The 17,545-nt window shown below is 40.0% G+C and overlaps 3 protein-coding genes across 5 annotated transcripts in view; 2 read left to right on the top strand and 1 right to left on the bottom strand.

Moving 5' to 3' along the window:
- The window catches only part of LOC141438576 (uncharacterized), a 14,091-nt gene extending 10,507 nt beyond the window's left edge, over positions 1-3,584 (top strand). Inside the window, exons 11-13 of the mRNA XM_074102446.1 lie at positions 70-190; positions 1,313-2,033; positions 3,333-3,584. Coding sequence (XP_073958547.1) covers positions 70-190; positions 1,313-2,033; positions 3,333-3,391 — 901 coding nt within the window. The 3' untranslated portion in view covers positions 3,392-3,584. The remainder of the gene's footprint in view (positions 1-69; positions 191-1,312; positions 2,034-3,332) is intronic.
- Positions 1-17,545, bottom strand: part of LOC141438559 (uncharacterized) — a 100,498-nt gene that overhangs the window by 41,623 nt on the left and 41,330 nt on the right. Inside the window, exons 1-2 of one of the 3 annotated variants that reach the window (XM_074102423.1) lie at positions 13,715-14,114; positions 12,645-12,746 (exon numbers count right to left, since the gene is read on the bottom strand). The exons of 1 other annotated variant lie outside the window; for it this stretch is intronic. In XM_074102423.1, coding sequence (XP_073958524.1) covers positions 12,645-12,746; positions 13,715-14,009 — 397 coding nt within the window. In that variant the 5' untranslated portion in view covers positions 14,010-14,114. Of the gene's footprint in view, positions 1-12,644; positions 12,747-13,714; positions 14,115-17,545 lie in introns of those variants that run through there. One more of the 3 variants, XM_074102416.1, reaches the window with a different exon arrangement.
- The window catches only part of LOC141438562 (uncharacterized), a gene marked incomplete in the record, with an annotated part of 37,704 nt that continues 34,376 nt past the window's right edge, over positions 14,218-17,545 (top strand). Inside the window, 3 exon segments of the mRNA XM_074102434.1 lie at positions 14,218-14,420; positions 15,374-15,589; positions 16,424-16,597. Of these exon segments, the coding sequence (XP_073958535.1) occupies positions 14,381-14,420; positions 15,374-15,589; positions 16,424-16,597 (430 nt within the window).

The raw sequence follows: 17,545 nt of genomic DNA on the forward strand, positions 1-17,545 counted from the left end.
TAATAAACGAGTCCTATTGCTATATAGAGCGCGACGCATACTTATTAATAAATGTGTTTATTTTTACAGCATAAAAGAAGAAGTAAAAGATGAAGATTCAGAGGTACCAGAGAGCGCCCCGCAGGTGGAAGCTGACCCACTCGCGGCTTGGGACATCAGCCAACATGACGATGACTGTAGCACGCTTGAGGTAAATACTGTTGCGTTAAAGGTAGTTTGTTTACCGCCGCAATACTAGACTAGTTAATAAGGGAAATAAACAATTTTTCACTTTTTATTTTCAATATTCAGTCATCACCGAGAGTGAGATAAAGAATAAGAGTGGTATAGCTTATAGTAATGGGCAAAGTACGGCCCGCGGGCCAAGGATTTAATCCGGCCCGCCAGTCAAGGGCAAAGATATCGACACGGCCAAAGTTAAATGTATACACGACTTTATGCACTTAACATTAAGGCCGTGTATGCATATTTTTGCAACTTTGGCCGTGTCGATATCTTTGCCCTTGACTGTACCTACCTAATGGGTCGCGATTGTTATTATTTTGATCGTCCTACAGTATTTCATTTCATTATTTGGCAAAAACATAAAATAAGTATAAAATAGAACGATGTAATCCTGGCCCGCTTCTTAAATATTTGTAACTTTCTGGCCCCCCATGTATAAAGTTTGCCCACCATTGGTATAGTAAAGCTGATAGAATAGATACACACGCAGAAACACTGGCTGGTTTGTTTAAATATGAAGGCCAAGGTATGATAATCTAGGGCACTAACTAACCTAACTTTACCTTAACCGATCTCAGTGGTTCAGTTTGATCTATTGTCGGCACTTTGGCCTATCCATGAAACTAACAATTTTAGGACAGCCACATACACAAGGAATTCCGTAAATACATCACACACATCGTTTATTTCAATTCTGTACGCACAGGCCACCATGCGGAATTCCGAATCGGAGAAAACTTCGGACGGAAAACTACTGTTTTACTGCGTTCGGAATTCCGATTCGAAATTCTCGGAATTTTTGCCCAGTTGTCGGCAATGTAACAATTGGGACAGCGGAGCTAATACGAAATTCGAAAATCGATGTTCGTGCCGTTCCATCCCTCTGATGCTTAAACTATTTAATACGAGAGTGACAGGGACGGTACGATACAAACACCGAATTTCGGAGTAGACCCTCAGATATTCTCAGTAGTTCGGAGTGTGAACAGAGGAGTGTTGACAACACTAAGAATAGCCATTCGTGTATTTATTGTTCTTTATGTGGTATTCAATGAAGAGTTTACTGTATAGTATTTCATATTTTCAGATTTATCCAGAACGAAAAGACGAAGATGGCGGTCCATCTCGAAAACGAAGGACTAGTGTAGACTCTTTAGATAACACACAAAACTTAACATCTCACGGTAACGACGACTCATCTTACAACGGTCTAGCAACTATGGCAGACGATGTTCGTATGGAATCAAATACAGATGGTGATACTTGCCCAAATTTTGACTATTCTGAACCTATAGAAATAATCGACATCGATAAACTAATAAAAACTCATGAGCAAACAGAGTCTACTAAAACAAATTATAATGATACATTACAAATAACAAAAGAATTCTGTACAGTAATGTCACACAGGGACAGCATTCTTGATCCTTGCAAACCCAAACTACAGGACAACAAACGCGAAAAGTTAATTGATATAAGCATTGATATAACACATCAAAAAACCATTAACCTTAATTCTCATACAAAAGACGACACACATCGAATAATAACACATAGCAAAGAAACGGGAACAGATGCTAAAGGAATTGAAGCACCTAATGAAGCAATAGCAAGGCCTACTAAAGAAACAGGACGACATAGTGATTTAACAAGAGCACTTAGCCAAAGAAGAAAAGGAATAGACAGTAAAGTAATAAGATCACGTAATATAAGTAATACTAATGACAAAACAAAGAAACGTTACAAAATTCTGCTGCCCCCCGGTGCTCAATGGAAACAATTATTGATGACGATGCTGAAATCACGAGGTATGTTTGTTATAATTGGGTTTCATTTAATCGCCGGCAACGCACCGTTTCACTAACGCCTTGCAATATTCCAAAAGAAATAGTACATTATCGTGATCAGACAGCGCGTGTGTGGTATTTTGGTCACATTGTATGTGACACCTTCGCCGAACGGTGGCCGCGTGGCCGCATTGTCTAACGCGCTCGCATTCAACATCTCTTTCTACCCTCGTCTTATGCCGCGTGACAGAAATAAGTGGTGAAAACTATTGTGATTCAAAGTGCTAGACTAACTAGACAATAAGGCTTAGAGGTGGACATTATTTAACGTCACCAGTTACAGTAACCAGTGACGTGACGAGTCACCAAATCACTGGTTTCACGTCAAGCGACAAAGTGGTGACTTTTGTAATGAGCTTCTTTTGCGGTGATACGTATTTCGTTTCAACGTCATAGACGTCACGAACGGAACGAAACGAATGGCATGGTTTCACGTTTCACTCAAGCGACAAGAGGTGGTTATTATAACGAGTTACTTTGTTTGTGGTGATGCGATTTTCGTTTCAGCGTTATAGACGTAACGAACGGAACGAATAGCATGGAATGGAGTAAAAATATAGCCGCTTACCCTTACCGCTGTAAGTCAGGTTGGCGCCTTACATGAATTTAAATATTATTTGTATTACAGTAAGGTATAAATTAGGTTGAAGGAAGAATCCTACTATATTAATTAATAAATATTATAAAGTATCAGTTACAGTTACAGTACTCAAAGTTTAAATTAGCCATCATGAAGTGAAAAATCACGCTTGCGATAAATAACGCAATAGCTCAATAGCTTATTACTAATTACGTTAAATACTCAACTACAGTGACCGTCACAAAACGCGTCACCGCATCGCGTACGTACAATGAAAGAAACTGGTTACTAAAATCACTGGTTTTAGTAACCAGTGACGTGATTCTTGTCACCAGTTTCGTTTCGCTCAAATCACGTAACGCCCCATGCCTACTGACACTGACACCAACCAACGACCAACCAACGAAACGTCAGACAGAAACAAGATGGCGCCGCGGGGTTGAAGTGCGGCGGGAGAAGTACGCGGTTCTATTTTCCCCCGTCACTCTATGCCTAGGCTTTGTTTGTTGTATGAGAGTAAACCTGTGCATGTTGTGACTGTGTCGAAATATTGCAAACTCATTAAAGTTAATCGCGGTGCATTTGTCTAAAAATATGTATGTTTTTTTTTTTATATTGTTAGGTGTCTTAGTTTTTTTTGCATCGGTTTTGTAAAGATTGTTTATTTTATATTGTTTCAGTGACAGTGCCATTAGAAGATGTGATGCGGAAAGAACAAGTGCGCAAAAATACTGAATAGACCCGTTTTACCCCCGCAGGGTATAAAACGGAGATTTAGGTTTCAGCCGTAGCTTGAACTACATTGAGATTACCCCTTCGATATTCGTTGTTTTTTCCTTATCTCCACGAACACTCTAGCAGGTCAATTTTTTTTGAGGCCATCCGCTTACTTGTTCTGCCCAGCCTGAACCCCCAATCTCAGGTTTCTACTCCTGGGGAGGCAAGTCTGTGCGGAGATCCTTTAGGTGATCCTTCAGATTCGGAATTTGGAAAGGGGGACCTTGAGCCAACCGGCAAAGTTCCGGTTCCCAGAAAGCGTTGTCCCAAAGTGGCGTCACTAGAAGAAATCGACCCTTGGCTTTCTGCAGGTGACTGAGGACTCGCGTATGATCGCTGGCGGAGGAAAAAACCACCCTAGGTCGTAGCACCATGTCCTGCTGAATGCATCCGTAAATAGGCTGTCCTTGTCGGTTGCATCTTCGCTGACGTACAGGGGAACTACTGCTGATCTTTTCGAGGCGAATAAATCTATTTGTGGTTTTCCAAACTTTTGAAATATCTTCGCTAGAATCCGGCGACTGAGGTGCCATTCGGGCAGCGCTTTCTGTCTGGACAGTCCGTCCGCTATCCCATTGTAAGCCCCAGGAATGTGCCGGGCAGTTAGGTGACATTTCATGCGTTGGCAAAGTACCAATATTCTCCGCCGCTTCTAGCAACTTCAGGGACTTGGTGCCCCTGCTTCTCGATATAAGCGACCGTTGTGCGCTGTCCGACTGTGAGCATGATTGTTTTGCCTTGTAGCTCGGATCCTAAACGACTCAGTACTTCGTACACTGTCCAGAGCTCTTTTACATTGCTGTGCAAATTCTTCTGTGATGGTGTCCATCTTCCCACATGTGACGCCCGTTCACAATCGCTCCCCAGCCCCCTTCCGCAGCATCCGTAGTTATGAAAATTGACGGGTCCGCATGATGAATTGCGGTGCTTTTGTGAGCGTTCTCCCACCACCATATTAGTCTTGGTATTATAACTTGGTATCCTGAATTTCGTGTGTGGATCTCTCTCGAGAGGTGGCGAAGGGCTCTCTGCAGGAAGCGACAATGTAAGCGTCCTAGGGGTATTACAGCTGCTGCAAATTCCAGCTTGCCTAAGAAGACTTTCGCATCGTGCCAAATCCAAAGCCTTTCATCTAGAAGCTTGGATATACACTTCCGTAGCTGGGTCACTTTCACTCCTGACAGGCTTTTCATATTGATTTCTGAATCCCACGTGATCCCCAAGTATTCTAGATTCATCGACGCCTTTTTCGATGTTTTTTCGGGATTTATATGCCAGCCCAGGTTTCGGAGAAATGTCAGGGCACATTGTACCTGTCGCTCGAGGACTACAGAGTTCTCGTGCATGAAGAGGAAGTCGTCTAGATAGACAATTACCCGTAAGCCCTTCCGTCTTAGTTGTTGTGCTATCCAGTTCGTGATCATCGCGAACGCCGAGGGGGCGCTCGCTAGGCCAAAGGGTAGACACGTCATCTCGTACACGTGACCTTGATATGCCATCGAGAGGAAGCGACGATGACTTGGATGTATTGGGATGTGAAAATACGCTTGTGAAATGTCCACTTTCATCATGAAGTCTTTTATTCTTAGATGACGAGGTATTTGCAAATGGTTCACCAGGTGAAATTTTGGTGTAAGCACGTATTCGTTCAGCCTTTTAGGTTGAATATTGGCCTGTAAGTATTGTCTGATTTCTTCCTTAGAAAGAAGGTTGATAGAAAGCCCCTTGCTTGAGAATTTTCCTGAGGGCACCCGATTCCAGAAGATTTCTTATCTCGAGGTCCATCTGGGGGAGGCTGGAGTTGTGAACCTGAAAGAGTTCTTCCTCAATCCTTCCAATGGCGGTTTTTTCCCAAATGGTATTCTGTATCCCTTGATGATCTTCTGAATGCTGGTCGGTGCCCCCTCCCACTGTCTCGCATATTTTGCGAGACGACCTGCTTGAAAAACGTCATTTCCGGGCTGCCACTTCTTTTCCTGCGGAGCAGTGAAATAGGGCTTAGCTGGTTTCTTGAGGAGGAACTTCCTTCCTTTTTTGGTCTTTGGCCACTTTTTCCTGTGTTGGGTGGGTCGCGGTCGCGATATTGTTGAGGGGGTTGGCGAAATGGACGAGCCGGTGGCCGATTCTCTTTCGTGGCCAGCTTCGTACTCGCCGATGTTGCCCGTTTCGCGGGAAAAATTTTGTGTAAGCCACCTTGCTCTTTAACTACGTCCGTTAGCATTTTCTCCAAACAGATGTGTTTCAGAGGGCGGAATTTCATGAATGATCTGTTTGATTACCTTGTTGCGTGGAGTGAATACTTTCCGCCTCAGCCTTATCACTTCTGTCCTTTTCCCGCATACGTATTGCAGGAGATCGGTGGAGTTCTTTTTGAATATTGATTCCGGGCCCAGATATTCCTTTTTAACTTTCTTCCTCACGTCCTTAGGAAGACTCGCCAGAATTTCCTCGAAGATTAATCTTTGCTGTATAAGACCGTTTGTGATTGCCCCCAGGGTGCCATCGAAGGACTCTAACGTTTCAGCAAATTTCCATTTTGGAGCGACTCCTGCTAAAACGGTGTTTGTCTTCAGGGCACAAAAGGCTGGTGTCGCCTGAAAAAGTTCCCGGTCTCTCCATATCTTAAATTAGCCCATCCTGACTGACCTAGTCTTTGGCATTCGATACCATACTTGAGTGCCTTAGGGTCAGCCTTTCTAATTTTAGGCTCTTGCTCTGTAGTCTTAGGCATAAAGTCATAGGTATCGTCATCCTCCGACGATTCGCTTTCATGTACTGGCGAATTCTTTTCTGATACGAAACTTTCCCTCGGTTCATCCGAGACCATGCTTTCCGCAAAGGAAGAATCTAAATCCATTGCCACGTTATTCTGCTTCTGTCCCTTTAATGCTTTGATCTCTTCTTGCTGTTCCACTTGCGCTGCGCCAAACTTATTCATCAGCGCCATCTGTTGGCTAAGAATAGACGCCAATAGATGACCACTGCTGTCCTGAGATAGTGGAGTAGAAGTAGTAGGACGTGGCGTAGCCTGGATATTCGTCGACTTCGAATTAGGGGTTGCCGAACTCTGAGAGCCCCCTGCCTCTGGTGACTTTGGAGAATCTGTACGGAGTTCAGACGTCACACTTGACCTCTTTGTCAGTTTTGGGCGTACCGTTTTAACTGCATTCATAAAAGCATCATAATCTGGCTCGTGTATTTGTGCCATTATTGAATGTGGCGCATATAATAGGGCTCTTCCTAAGGGCCACTTCATTAAAGAGGCTCTAATGGCCCTATAACGCCTCTCCGAAAGAGAGGTGGCTCCGGGTCGAAAGCCCGTGCTAAATCCGATGTCGGTACAGCAAATCTCATTTTTGAATCCACTTTGTCTGGTATATCTTGACCCCCAAACAGCTCATCCATGGTATAGTGTATCACTTTCCAGTCTCGCCAGTTCTGGGGGAAATTCTCGTCTAGCGACCTCAGAATACTCCGTAAAGCACTCTCCTCTCGTTCCGGTACCGGCGAGTCCGCCAGGTACCCCATTGTGGTCGCAGTTGGCATGATCTGAAATGCATAATGATTAGAGATGTGCCGATCATGACTTTGGCCGACTAGCCGACTAGCCGATTAGTCGGTTGTAAAGAAGCCGACTAATCGGCCGACTAGTCGGCCAAACCGATCACAGCTTCGGGGATTTCCGTGACGCTTTGTTAACCAGCTGATTTGGGCGCTAGTCGCAACCGAGGCCTGTAAGCGTCTCGGAACCTGTTTATTTTATTTTATTCGTATTATTTTATTTCTAGATTTTTGCTTTTGTATCTAACAAAGAGGCGTTTTTGTGAAAATAATGCCTACTATTATTGTTCATTTAAGTGAAAGAGCTAAAAAAATAATTAAAAATTTAATCATGTCAAAAAGAACGGCATCCGAAAAGGCTATAGAACCGTAGACCACATACATGCGTTGCGGCAGGTTATACAGAAGACCGAAGAGTATAACCTCCCCCTTTGCCTTGCATTTGTAAACTACGAGAAAGCCTTCGATTCGATCGAGACTTGGGCTGTGCTGCAGGCTCTCCAGCGGTGCCAAGTTGACTACCGGTATATCGAAGTGTTGAAGTGTCTGTACGAAAAACGCCACTATGTCCGTCCGACTACCGGACTAGAGCACGTCGCCTATTCCTCTGCAGCGGGGAGTCAGACAAGGAGATGTGATTGTGATTTCTCCGAAACTGTTCACTGCTGCACTGGAGGATTGATTTTAAGATTCTGAACTGGGAAGGACAAGGCATCAACATTAATGGCGAGTACTTGAATCCCCTTCGATTCGCCGTCGATATTGTAGTCATGGCTGAGAGACCATGGAGGACTTCAGTACTTGCTCGCGATCTCAGCAGTTTCCGACCGAGTTGGCCTGAAAATAAACATAGACAAGACGTAAGTCATGTCTAATGTTGTGCCAAATTCCGTAATAGTCGGAGGCTCTGCGCTCGAAGTTGTTGACCACTATGTATACCTGAGACAAACGGTCCAGATAGGTACATCCAATTTCGAGAAAGAGATCACTCGTCGAATCCGACTCGGCTGGGCAGCGTTCGGGAAGCTTCGCAGTGTCTTTTCTTCTAAATTATCGCAGTGTTTGAAGTCAGTCTTTGACCAATGTGTGTTGCCGTGATGACTTAGGTCGTGGTTATCTGAGACGTGGTCGCTAACGATGGGCCCTGATGAGAAAGCTCAAAGTCACTCAGTGGGCTATGGAGAGGGCTATGCACGTAGTAAAACTAAGGTTACCGACATAGCCCGAAGAATTGCGAAACTGAAGTGGCAGCGGGCTGGGCACATTGCTCGCAGAACTGATGGCCGATAGGGTCAGAAGGTTCACGAATGGCGTCCGCGGACCGGGAGACGAGGTGGGCCTCCAACAAGATGGAGCGACGACCCGGTTAAGATCGCGGGATCGCGTTGGATGCGGAAAGCACAAGACCGGTCTGAGAAGCCTTGCCGGCCTTGGAGAAGGCAGCCAGCAGTGGACGTCTTTCGGCTGACATGTGTCTCGTGTAAGGATTTTTTGAACAATTAGACAATGATTCCTGTAAAGTCAAGTAGGTATAACTAATGACAAAATATTAATTCTCGTGTGGGCAAGGAAAAACAGTAAATACTACAAAAATTAACAGATTAAGGTTTTATATAATGTAGTTCCCTCTCTGTGTACCAATACCTACATGAAAATAAATATTTTATTGAAATATACGTACAAAGTAAGAAGCCGGATAGTCGGCGCTTTTTGCCGACTATTCGCCGACTAGTCGCCGACTACGAAAGTGGCCGGATAGTCGGCTTTCCCGACTAGTCGGCACATCTCTAATAATGATGTTTTGGAACGAGGCCCAAGTGTGACATTTTTTGGAACGCACCTCATGTACCATAGACTATATTCGAGGCGACAACGACCACGTGTGCGTGTGCATCTGTATCCCTTAGTAGTCTGTGGTCAAACCGCAGACGACAATCGAGACGACACCGTCGTACGACTACTCTGTTATATTTTTACGTCGTCGACAGCGGGATACGACGACATGTCGTCAGTAACATGTCATTATGTCGACCATTGAGGCGACCATTGGTGCGACGTCGACACAATGGCCTTTGTCGTCTTATGGGTACGACAAAATGTCGTCAGTCATTGTCGTATGACAACTGTGCGTCAAAGTATTTTGAGGCGACATTTGGTGCGACGTCGACACGTGGTCTTTGTCGTCTTATGGACTCAACTCTACGAGTTGTATTGTAGTATAGGCAAAATCGCCTTAAGCTGGTTCGAAAGGAGCCGAGCATGATGGTTTTCCCGACCCGAAGTACAGCGCTTCGTACAGGTATTTGAGATTGAACCCAACCTACGCGGGCGCTATAGTGTACAACATCATGGAATTTGAGATTTAGTTCTACTCACGTTGTTCTATCATAAAGCCCAGAAGGGGTTGTATCTAGTTGCATTCGGGTCCTTCGGTAAACCAAAGATTATATTTGTAACACTGTAGATGTCTGCACGTAACGAATATCGAAAGCGTACTGGAAAACAAAATGGCTTCCACCGCGCGCTGCCCGAGCTTGAGAGAAAGAGACAGGTATAAAAAGAACAGTGTGTCTCGCTCTAACATTACCACAGATAAGGAAAAAACAACGAATATCGAAGGGGTAATCTCAATGTGGTTCAAGCGTAGGCTCGAACACCTAAATAAATGAAATTTAGTATACTTTGGCGATTGTTTCTTTTACCACAACTTGTATCTTTTAACTCGTACCCGTACCACAGAAACAGGCTTCGACAAACTAAATTTAGAAAATTTAAGTTGGAAACTTATGTTTGAAATACTTAGAAGTTCATTGACAAAAAAGTTCAAACTTTGTTCAAACTTGACTGATTTTGAGACTATGGCTGTATGGGCTTAATGTTGTTTCGTTATTATAATAAATCAGAAACATGTATACTGAGCGCCAAAAAATCTGGCCCGCAATGCAGTAACAAAGAGCATATAAACACTACGTTTTATGCAGTAATAGGTAATTTTGTATGTAGAGTGGGCTACATTTTGTGCCACTGAGTAGGTACATAAGAGACTGGCAGGAACTCTGCGGGAGTGGATTCAATTAGAGATGTTTTAAACATGCCAGCATTTACCTCCGTGGCTTTGCGTACGTGAACCATTAATTTTGGTGTTTGAATTAGAATTCATGGGTTTCAGTAAAGTCCCTTATAAGAATAGTTTTCATTAACCTGACATGAAGAATTATATATAAAAAAGTTAGACCTTTGCGGTTGAGATTTTGTTTCATAATAAAGCCTCTAATTCGATAGTCAAAATACCATATACGGGACTTATCACGCTATTTTTACACAAGTAATATTTACCTTGACGTTTCGGCAACGTTACAGTTGCCGTGGTCACGAGTAGACTGAAGTGTGGGGTGTCAAAATATTACTTGTGTAAAAATAGCGTGATAAGTCCCGTATATGGTATTTTGACTATAAGTGAGAATCACGAAAGTTTGAAACTCTTAATTCGATGTTTTTCATGTTTTTAATTTGCACTTAAAAAAGCCCAGAATAGACATTTGCACAACTACTAAGTATTTTTTAAATGCAGAGCAGACTATGTGCTCCAAGCGAAATTCATCACTTTTTTACTCGAATTTTGATAATTCGATGCTCGGCACGCGTTCACAAAATGCTCTTCTCCCTGTTGGTAGAAGATCCGATCTTGAAAAGATCTGCAGGGCTACTACGAAACTCGAAGTTCGTGTCGTGCGGTTTAATACGAGAGCGAGAGGGACCGCACGGCACGAACTTCGAGTTTCGTAGTAGCCCTGCTGCACCGGTCTGATAATAGAATGAAACGTGTTTTATAATAAATAAGTAAGTATATTAGAAAATATGTTAAAAATGGGTTTGCTGAAAAAATCTTGGACAGGTTATTTTTATTTATAAAAAAAACGATTTTTGTTGCAACATCAAGATAATAAGAAAATTTTATATTGACTTAATATAAAATGTGCAGACGCTGGGTTTGCTAATATTTTGCTATTGTTTACCTGGACGAACTGCTGGGTTGCCACTGGCCAGGTCGATGCCAGTGTGGCTGTATAGGCTCAGTTCCTTTTGCCTATCCCTGAGAGATCAGCTTAGAAAAAGCTACACTTAAATGGCCTTATGGATAATATTTCCTTTGCCCGTCAATCTTTACGAATATATATAAAAGTAACTGTCAAACAAAAGTCAAATTTATTTCAGTCACAAGTCAGTCTCCACAGACTAATAAGAGACACTACGTATCAGACGCACAACTCTCATACAACCAAATTTGCTCATAGGAAGTGAGCGGATTGACTAGTATTCACTTTGACAATTGCTTTTTTTTTTAATAGTTTTGTTTAGGGCAAAAGCACTGTACTCCATAGAGCTTTGCGTCAGTACGACGTTTACGTCAAATGACATTTATTTTTTAAATAGAGTTCAGGGCAAAAGCGCTCTACTCTATAGAACTTCACGTTAATACGATATTACGCCTAATTTTATATTATATTTTCGATTATGGCGGTCTGTTGGCAACTTTGGTTTCCATATCTGCAAATCAACTGCAAAATTTGCAGATATGAAAACCAAAGTTGCCAACAGACCGCCCTAATCGAAGGTTTTGTTGCACACAACAAATTTAGTCCGAGTATTGTCAGTATGTCGGCGACTTTGGTGGGAACAAAAATAAAACAATGTCCGTTTTACTTAATTTTATTTTTCAATTTTTTTTTATATTTTTCTAAGGCTCGTTTTTGCATAAACGGCAAAGTCTTACTTAACCGAGAAATATCTGTACTTACCTCTAAATATTTTATTGATTATGCCACACCAATTAAACACCGTCAGTTTTATTGCCACTGACAGAAAATATTGAAGTACTTACAACTTCTTTATGGATGTCGCAGTTTAGGAAATCAAACGAATACTTGGACAAAATGTGCTGTTTTATTTCCTTCGTAATCGAGTTCACTTGAGGAGTTTTCTCCAAGTATTCGTTTGATTCATTGACAATAATGCCAAAACTCCTCACGGCATATTCTGGAGGGTAGGTCAGTCTCTTTTTAATAGTACTATCATACTCTCTCCGACTGATCCAGCTGTGAATGGAGCCCTCCGTGGTAGTTAAATCACTAGTGCATTCAGCGCACTTTATTTTTTGGACATTCCTCCATTACGCACAAAGCGGTTTGCCTCTTCTTTCATTATGCAGACGGCTAAGGAGTGGAAGTGGAACTCTCTGCTGAGGCCAGTTTTTCCGGAAAGCTAAAATCTGGACATCTTTAAGTGAACAGACACGTTCTAGGCAAACGTGTACCATCTTAGGCCTCATCTTCGCCTTCCATCAAGCGAGATTGAGGTCAAACGTAAGCCTATTTTATATAAAAAAGAGCATTACTCAGTTTGGTAGTACGTCAATAACTGTACTTATAGTATAAATTGTTCGAAGATATATGTGTCAATGTTTTATAAATACTAGTGCCATGATTTTCTTTTTTAAATGCTTGTATATTCTAATAACTATGCAAAAAAATTTGAGCAGTGTGTGTGTATGTTTGATTCTTCTTCACGCTAAAATGGATGGACAGATTGGCAACCAATACCAATTAAACTTTATTTGCCCTGAAGAGTGTTACCCTAAAATCAAGGGAAATTACCTGCAGCTTCACATGAGACAATGCTTGAAGACCCTGGTTTGCAGAAGTAAGTGTGATCTTCATGTTGACGTCGGGTATAGCAATGATCAAACTTCATGTTTTCTGAAAGACAAAATAATAAATAAAATAAATAATAAAAAGATTAATTCAAGAATGGCTACACTGAAAATACTGTCCAAATCACATGGATTTTTTATAGCGCTCTGAGTAAAGCCCAAAATTTTAGACAATACAACTAGAAAATTTCGATGATTGTTTGTTGTTTATCCATATTTTACTTTTCATATTATTTTATCTTTATACGTTTAATGGAGTAACTAATGCACATAGGTAGATGGATCACTATATTATTTTACCAATATTTTTTTATACTAAATATCCATCTTATTGAACTGCACTCATACCTGTGTTTGATAATAAATACTAAAACTAATGTGCCATACTCTTTCTATCTTTCAAATAATAGCTACACTGAAACTTAAAATGTAATATAAAACCATACTTCCATTTTATTTTATCCATAAAATTTGCAACTACTAAGTGAAATATAATAGTGATAATAAGATGTGCAAACAAACAGGTGCAGACGTCAAGTCAAGTCAAGTCAAAATATCTTTATTCAATTAAGGCTACAACAAGCACTTATGAATATCAAATACAATCTACCACCGGTTCGGAACAACCTCTGCTGAGAAGAATCCGGCAAGAAACTCAACGAGGTATATATATATATTTTTTAACAGATTTACAATATTATTAAATGATATCTATACATCACAAGTATTTAACACAACTTCATTTTTAACACAGTAGGTTCGCTATTTGAAGGGATCGCTAATGCGGATCGGAATTATTTTCAAATATCCCTGTCCATGATATAATCATTATCTTTATAATACGCCTTTGATATTAATGTCTTCTTGACAATAGATCGTTTCATTTATAATATTTTTTGGAATTTTATTATAAAAACGTATGCAATTTCCCAGAAACTACTTTTTGGTTTTAGCCAGTCTGTAAGATGGAACAAAAATTACCTTTTGCTAAGACTTTCAATCATAAGAACTCACCGGTATGTTCATCTTCATGAGCTTCACTTGGCAATCCACTTCGAATCTCTTCCTCAGAGAATAATGTGGGATACGCTCCCAGACGTATCCGAGATTTTTCAGTTATGAACTTACGTTCAAAGTGTTTATGACACACAAACACTCTTCGAAGTTCTTGTATAGTTAAATTCCGAAGACTATCACTATTGATACACTGCACCCACTTGCGGAGTCCTATCTCAGATGCGGGAAACTGGTGTAATTTAACGTCCTTTCGTTTACTTTGACAATTATCAACACAGCACTTGTAGTACATTGTAGTTATTAAAAATAACTGTAGTACTATAAATATTACCGTTTTAAACTGAGAGGATAAGCGCGGATCGAAATCAACGACACTTCACTCGATCAAGGATAAAACAGTAATGTCATATGTCAGTCAAGTCAAAGGAGAAGCAATATGGCGGCATCGAATATGGTGGGTTGGCGGGGGGCTGTGAGGGACGGGAGGTAAACGTCATCGTCAACACTAGCCAAATAATTCGTAAATTCCTATGTAGTACCTCTTATTAGTCTGTGTCTAGTCCATCGTACGTAGTCGTAGTGTAGTTTGATTTAAAAGAGAAGAAGTTTGATATAAAAGTATTGTTTTGCTGTAGTAGTGCACAGGCACAGTGCACAAGAAACATGAGAAGAAAATTTTGTGTTTTTGGCTGTGATGGTATACGTAAGTGTGGATTGTAACTACTAAGATCCAAACTTAATTAAAAAAGATCTTCACCGGTCTGATAATAGAATGAAACTTATTTTATAATAAATTTAGTTTAGTCAGTAGTAGCACTCAGTAAATTCAACCTGGATATTCATTTTCAACTTTAATATTTATTGTAAAAGTGCTTTTCGAGTCATTTAAAGTAGAAAGTAAGTACACCATTGCAAAAAAAAGTTAATTGTGCAGCGCAAACATACAAGTTAGCCAAAAATCTAATTAAGTATAATGTATTTATCTGATATTGCATATTTATAAGTATTTATTAATACACCACTGGGCCGGTGTGAGAATTACGACTGAAGCCCTCTGATTCTGTGAGGAGGCCGGGATGTATGATGTTATTAATGAAACAATGGTCAAAAAGTATGGGTTGCTAACAAACTAGGTTTCAGTTAAGGAGGTCAAAATTGTTTTTTGTCTTGTAGTAAGCATAATGCAGTTGCACTTTTATGGTCAAGAGTAACATTAGACACAGCGTAGGCTTACTGTGGGCTCTACACTTATGAATTCGCTAATAACAGGTAACATTTGAAAATTTGTCAGTAGCTTTATGTTAAGGGGTGTTGTTAAGGAATGGATTGTGTGATGGAGCATGCTCATCAATCAAACCACTAGGCCACCATGGCTGTTGTATGTTTGAGATAATATATATAAAGTAAATACATAAACTTTATATTAAAACTGATCAGCCTCTCTCTTGCTTAATGTTAAGTGTGCAGATGAGGCTGAACAGGTTGTTCACTGGTTCAGTAACAGCATATTTACTCTGGCCTTGAATACAAGTAGTTATTAATTGTACATAACCTTAATGATTATTTTTTATACCATAAAAAAAATATTATACACTAGGGTTGTTCATCTATTGAAATAAATTTTTAGTGTAGGTGTGTATTTAATTTAATTTGCAGATCATATATGTATACCTATACACCGGTTCCCGCACCCAGTGAAGCGCCCCGAATTGTTTGCTGCTTGGATGTCGGTTGTTGGTGACAAGTTGCCCCAAATTGATCATATGAAGATTTATAATAGCAAAAGAATATGTGATAATCATTTTGATCCCACTTTGAAAATAGGTAGTAGTCGTCTAATTTGGTCAGCAATACCAAATACCAATTTGAAATGTGAGTATTTTTATTTTTTTGTTAGTCTATTTTGTTTGGCTTGAAAAAACCCTAATAATACTATTTGTGGTAAATTGTATTGTTTTTGTAAGTATGACTTTTTTGTTTGTATAACTGAATTTTGCAAGGTGTTTGTTTTTACTGTAATTGATAAATAAGTAACTCATACAGAGCTTGGATTGCGGTTGAACATTTGATAGTATAACTTCACGCTATGATGGTATAATTGCAAAATTACGACTTTGGAGCGTTTTCAGATTATCTGATCCAATATCGGTATTGAACGCCGATACAGATATTGGGGTAAGTAAAATGTATGAAATATGTACTCTTTCTTCCAATTAAATGTTCGCAGCTAAAAGTAACTAAGCACATTATCTAAATTTGGTTCTTTTTGCCATAGTTACAAATACTGAAATAATTATGTTTTGTTTAATTTTAATTACGAACAGATTTATAAAATAAAAATGAAATATATATCAAAACACGTTTATCTTCGTTGTGTCAATTCAGTAGGTATAGTCAACCAAGAAATTCCTTTAAAACCCTAACATTTAATGTTATTTTAATACATCAGTGGTCAAAGCCTATTTTCACTCACAAGTCAATATGAGCCTTTTTTTTAAAGGCTTTCACTCTTGCTGTTTTAAGCAAGACATATTTTGCCAATGTCGATGTTGCCTTATTGTTTTATTTTATTTCTGAAGTAGGAACTGTCATTAAAATTGGTAAAGCACTTTGGTCAACTATACTTAGTGAGTTTTGGTTGTCACCCAACAACATAATTATGATGAAGGCTTAATTGTGTAGTTAAAAATGTTATGTACTTTACAGGTGTGCGACTATCAATTGCTGCCATAGTGGACATAGACCACAACTACAGTCGTCGCAGAAGAGAAGTGTACCTGTTACCACCTACTGCATTCATGACAAACACACCTGACCCAACATCTGAATCTTTCCAAACAACATCGAAACCATATCCAAAACCAACTGCAATTGAGTCAAGTGTGTATCCGATGGCTTTTTTTATTCAACCCTTATTTTGCGTAACATGAATTTATATAATATGAATTCTTATAACATTTGGCATAACATTAAACTGGCATATAATAAAAAAGCAGAACACTTATTTAGCATAATAATGAAATTTATGCCAGCTCATGGTTAAACCTATTCACATTATGCGCATTAACATTATGGGTATTCAGTTATGCAATTAATGTTACACAAATGTTTTTTTACGCGAAATAACGTTATGCCAATTTGAATTAGGAATATTACATTATGCGAATAAACAGGTCTATACCCGTATCCTTCAATCGGCATCTACAACTGTCTGTTTGTTGTTTGCGCGATAGAATCAGGAATATGCAAATTCATCGTAGCTCAAAGAAAATGCAAGTTTAAGTGGCACTCGCTTAAACTTGTTGGCACTTCGCTCCAAGAACAGATAATTGTTGGGGGAGAAAGGTCCTAGAGCGAGTGGCAACAATGAAAGGGAAGACGAAGTATTGGCAGGCCACGCACTAGGTGGACTGACGACATCGAGAGAGTTGCGGGCAATTGGTGGATGCAATTGCGGCGTTCTAAGGGGAGGGTCTTACTTAGGGCTTGCACTATCCGGTAACTTTTTATTATCCGGATATTTCGGATATTTGAAATCTCAGTATCCGGATATCCGGTTATTTTGAATAATTTGAATAATTTTCCGAATATTTAAAAAACGCTAAAAACAATTTTAAATTGTTTCATCAGACGAATCGTGTTAATTAACTTAATCACTGATTGTCTTATACGCACAAAAATCATTATTTTTGTCACTTTAATGAGTGAAATAACTTAAAAACACTTTAACTTCTCTGTCTCCTGCTTGTTTGTTATTTTTGCCTTACGGACCAGAGCCCACGACAGCCAGACCTTCGTTATATTTAAAGGCTGAAAGTTTTTTTTATG

The sequence above is a fragment of the Choristoneura fumiferana genome, chromosome 19 (genome assembly GCF_025370935.1).
Source record: "Choristoneura fumiferana chromosome 19, NRCan_CFum_1, whole genome shotgun sequence".
NCBI lineage: Eukaryota > Metazoa > Arthropoda > Insecta > Lepidoptera > Tortricidae > Choristoneura > Choristoneura fumiferana.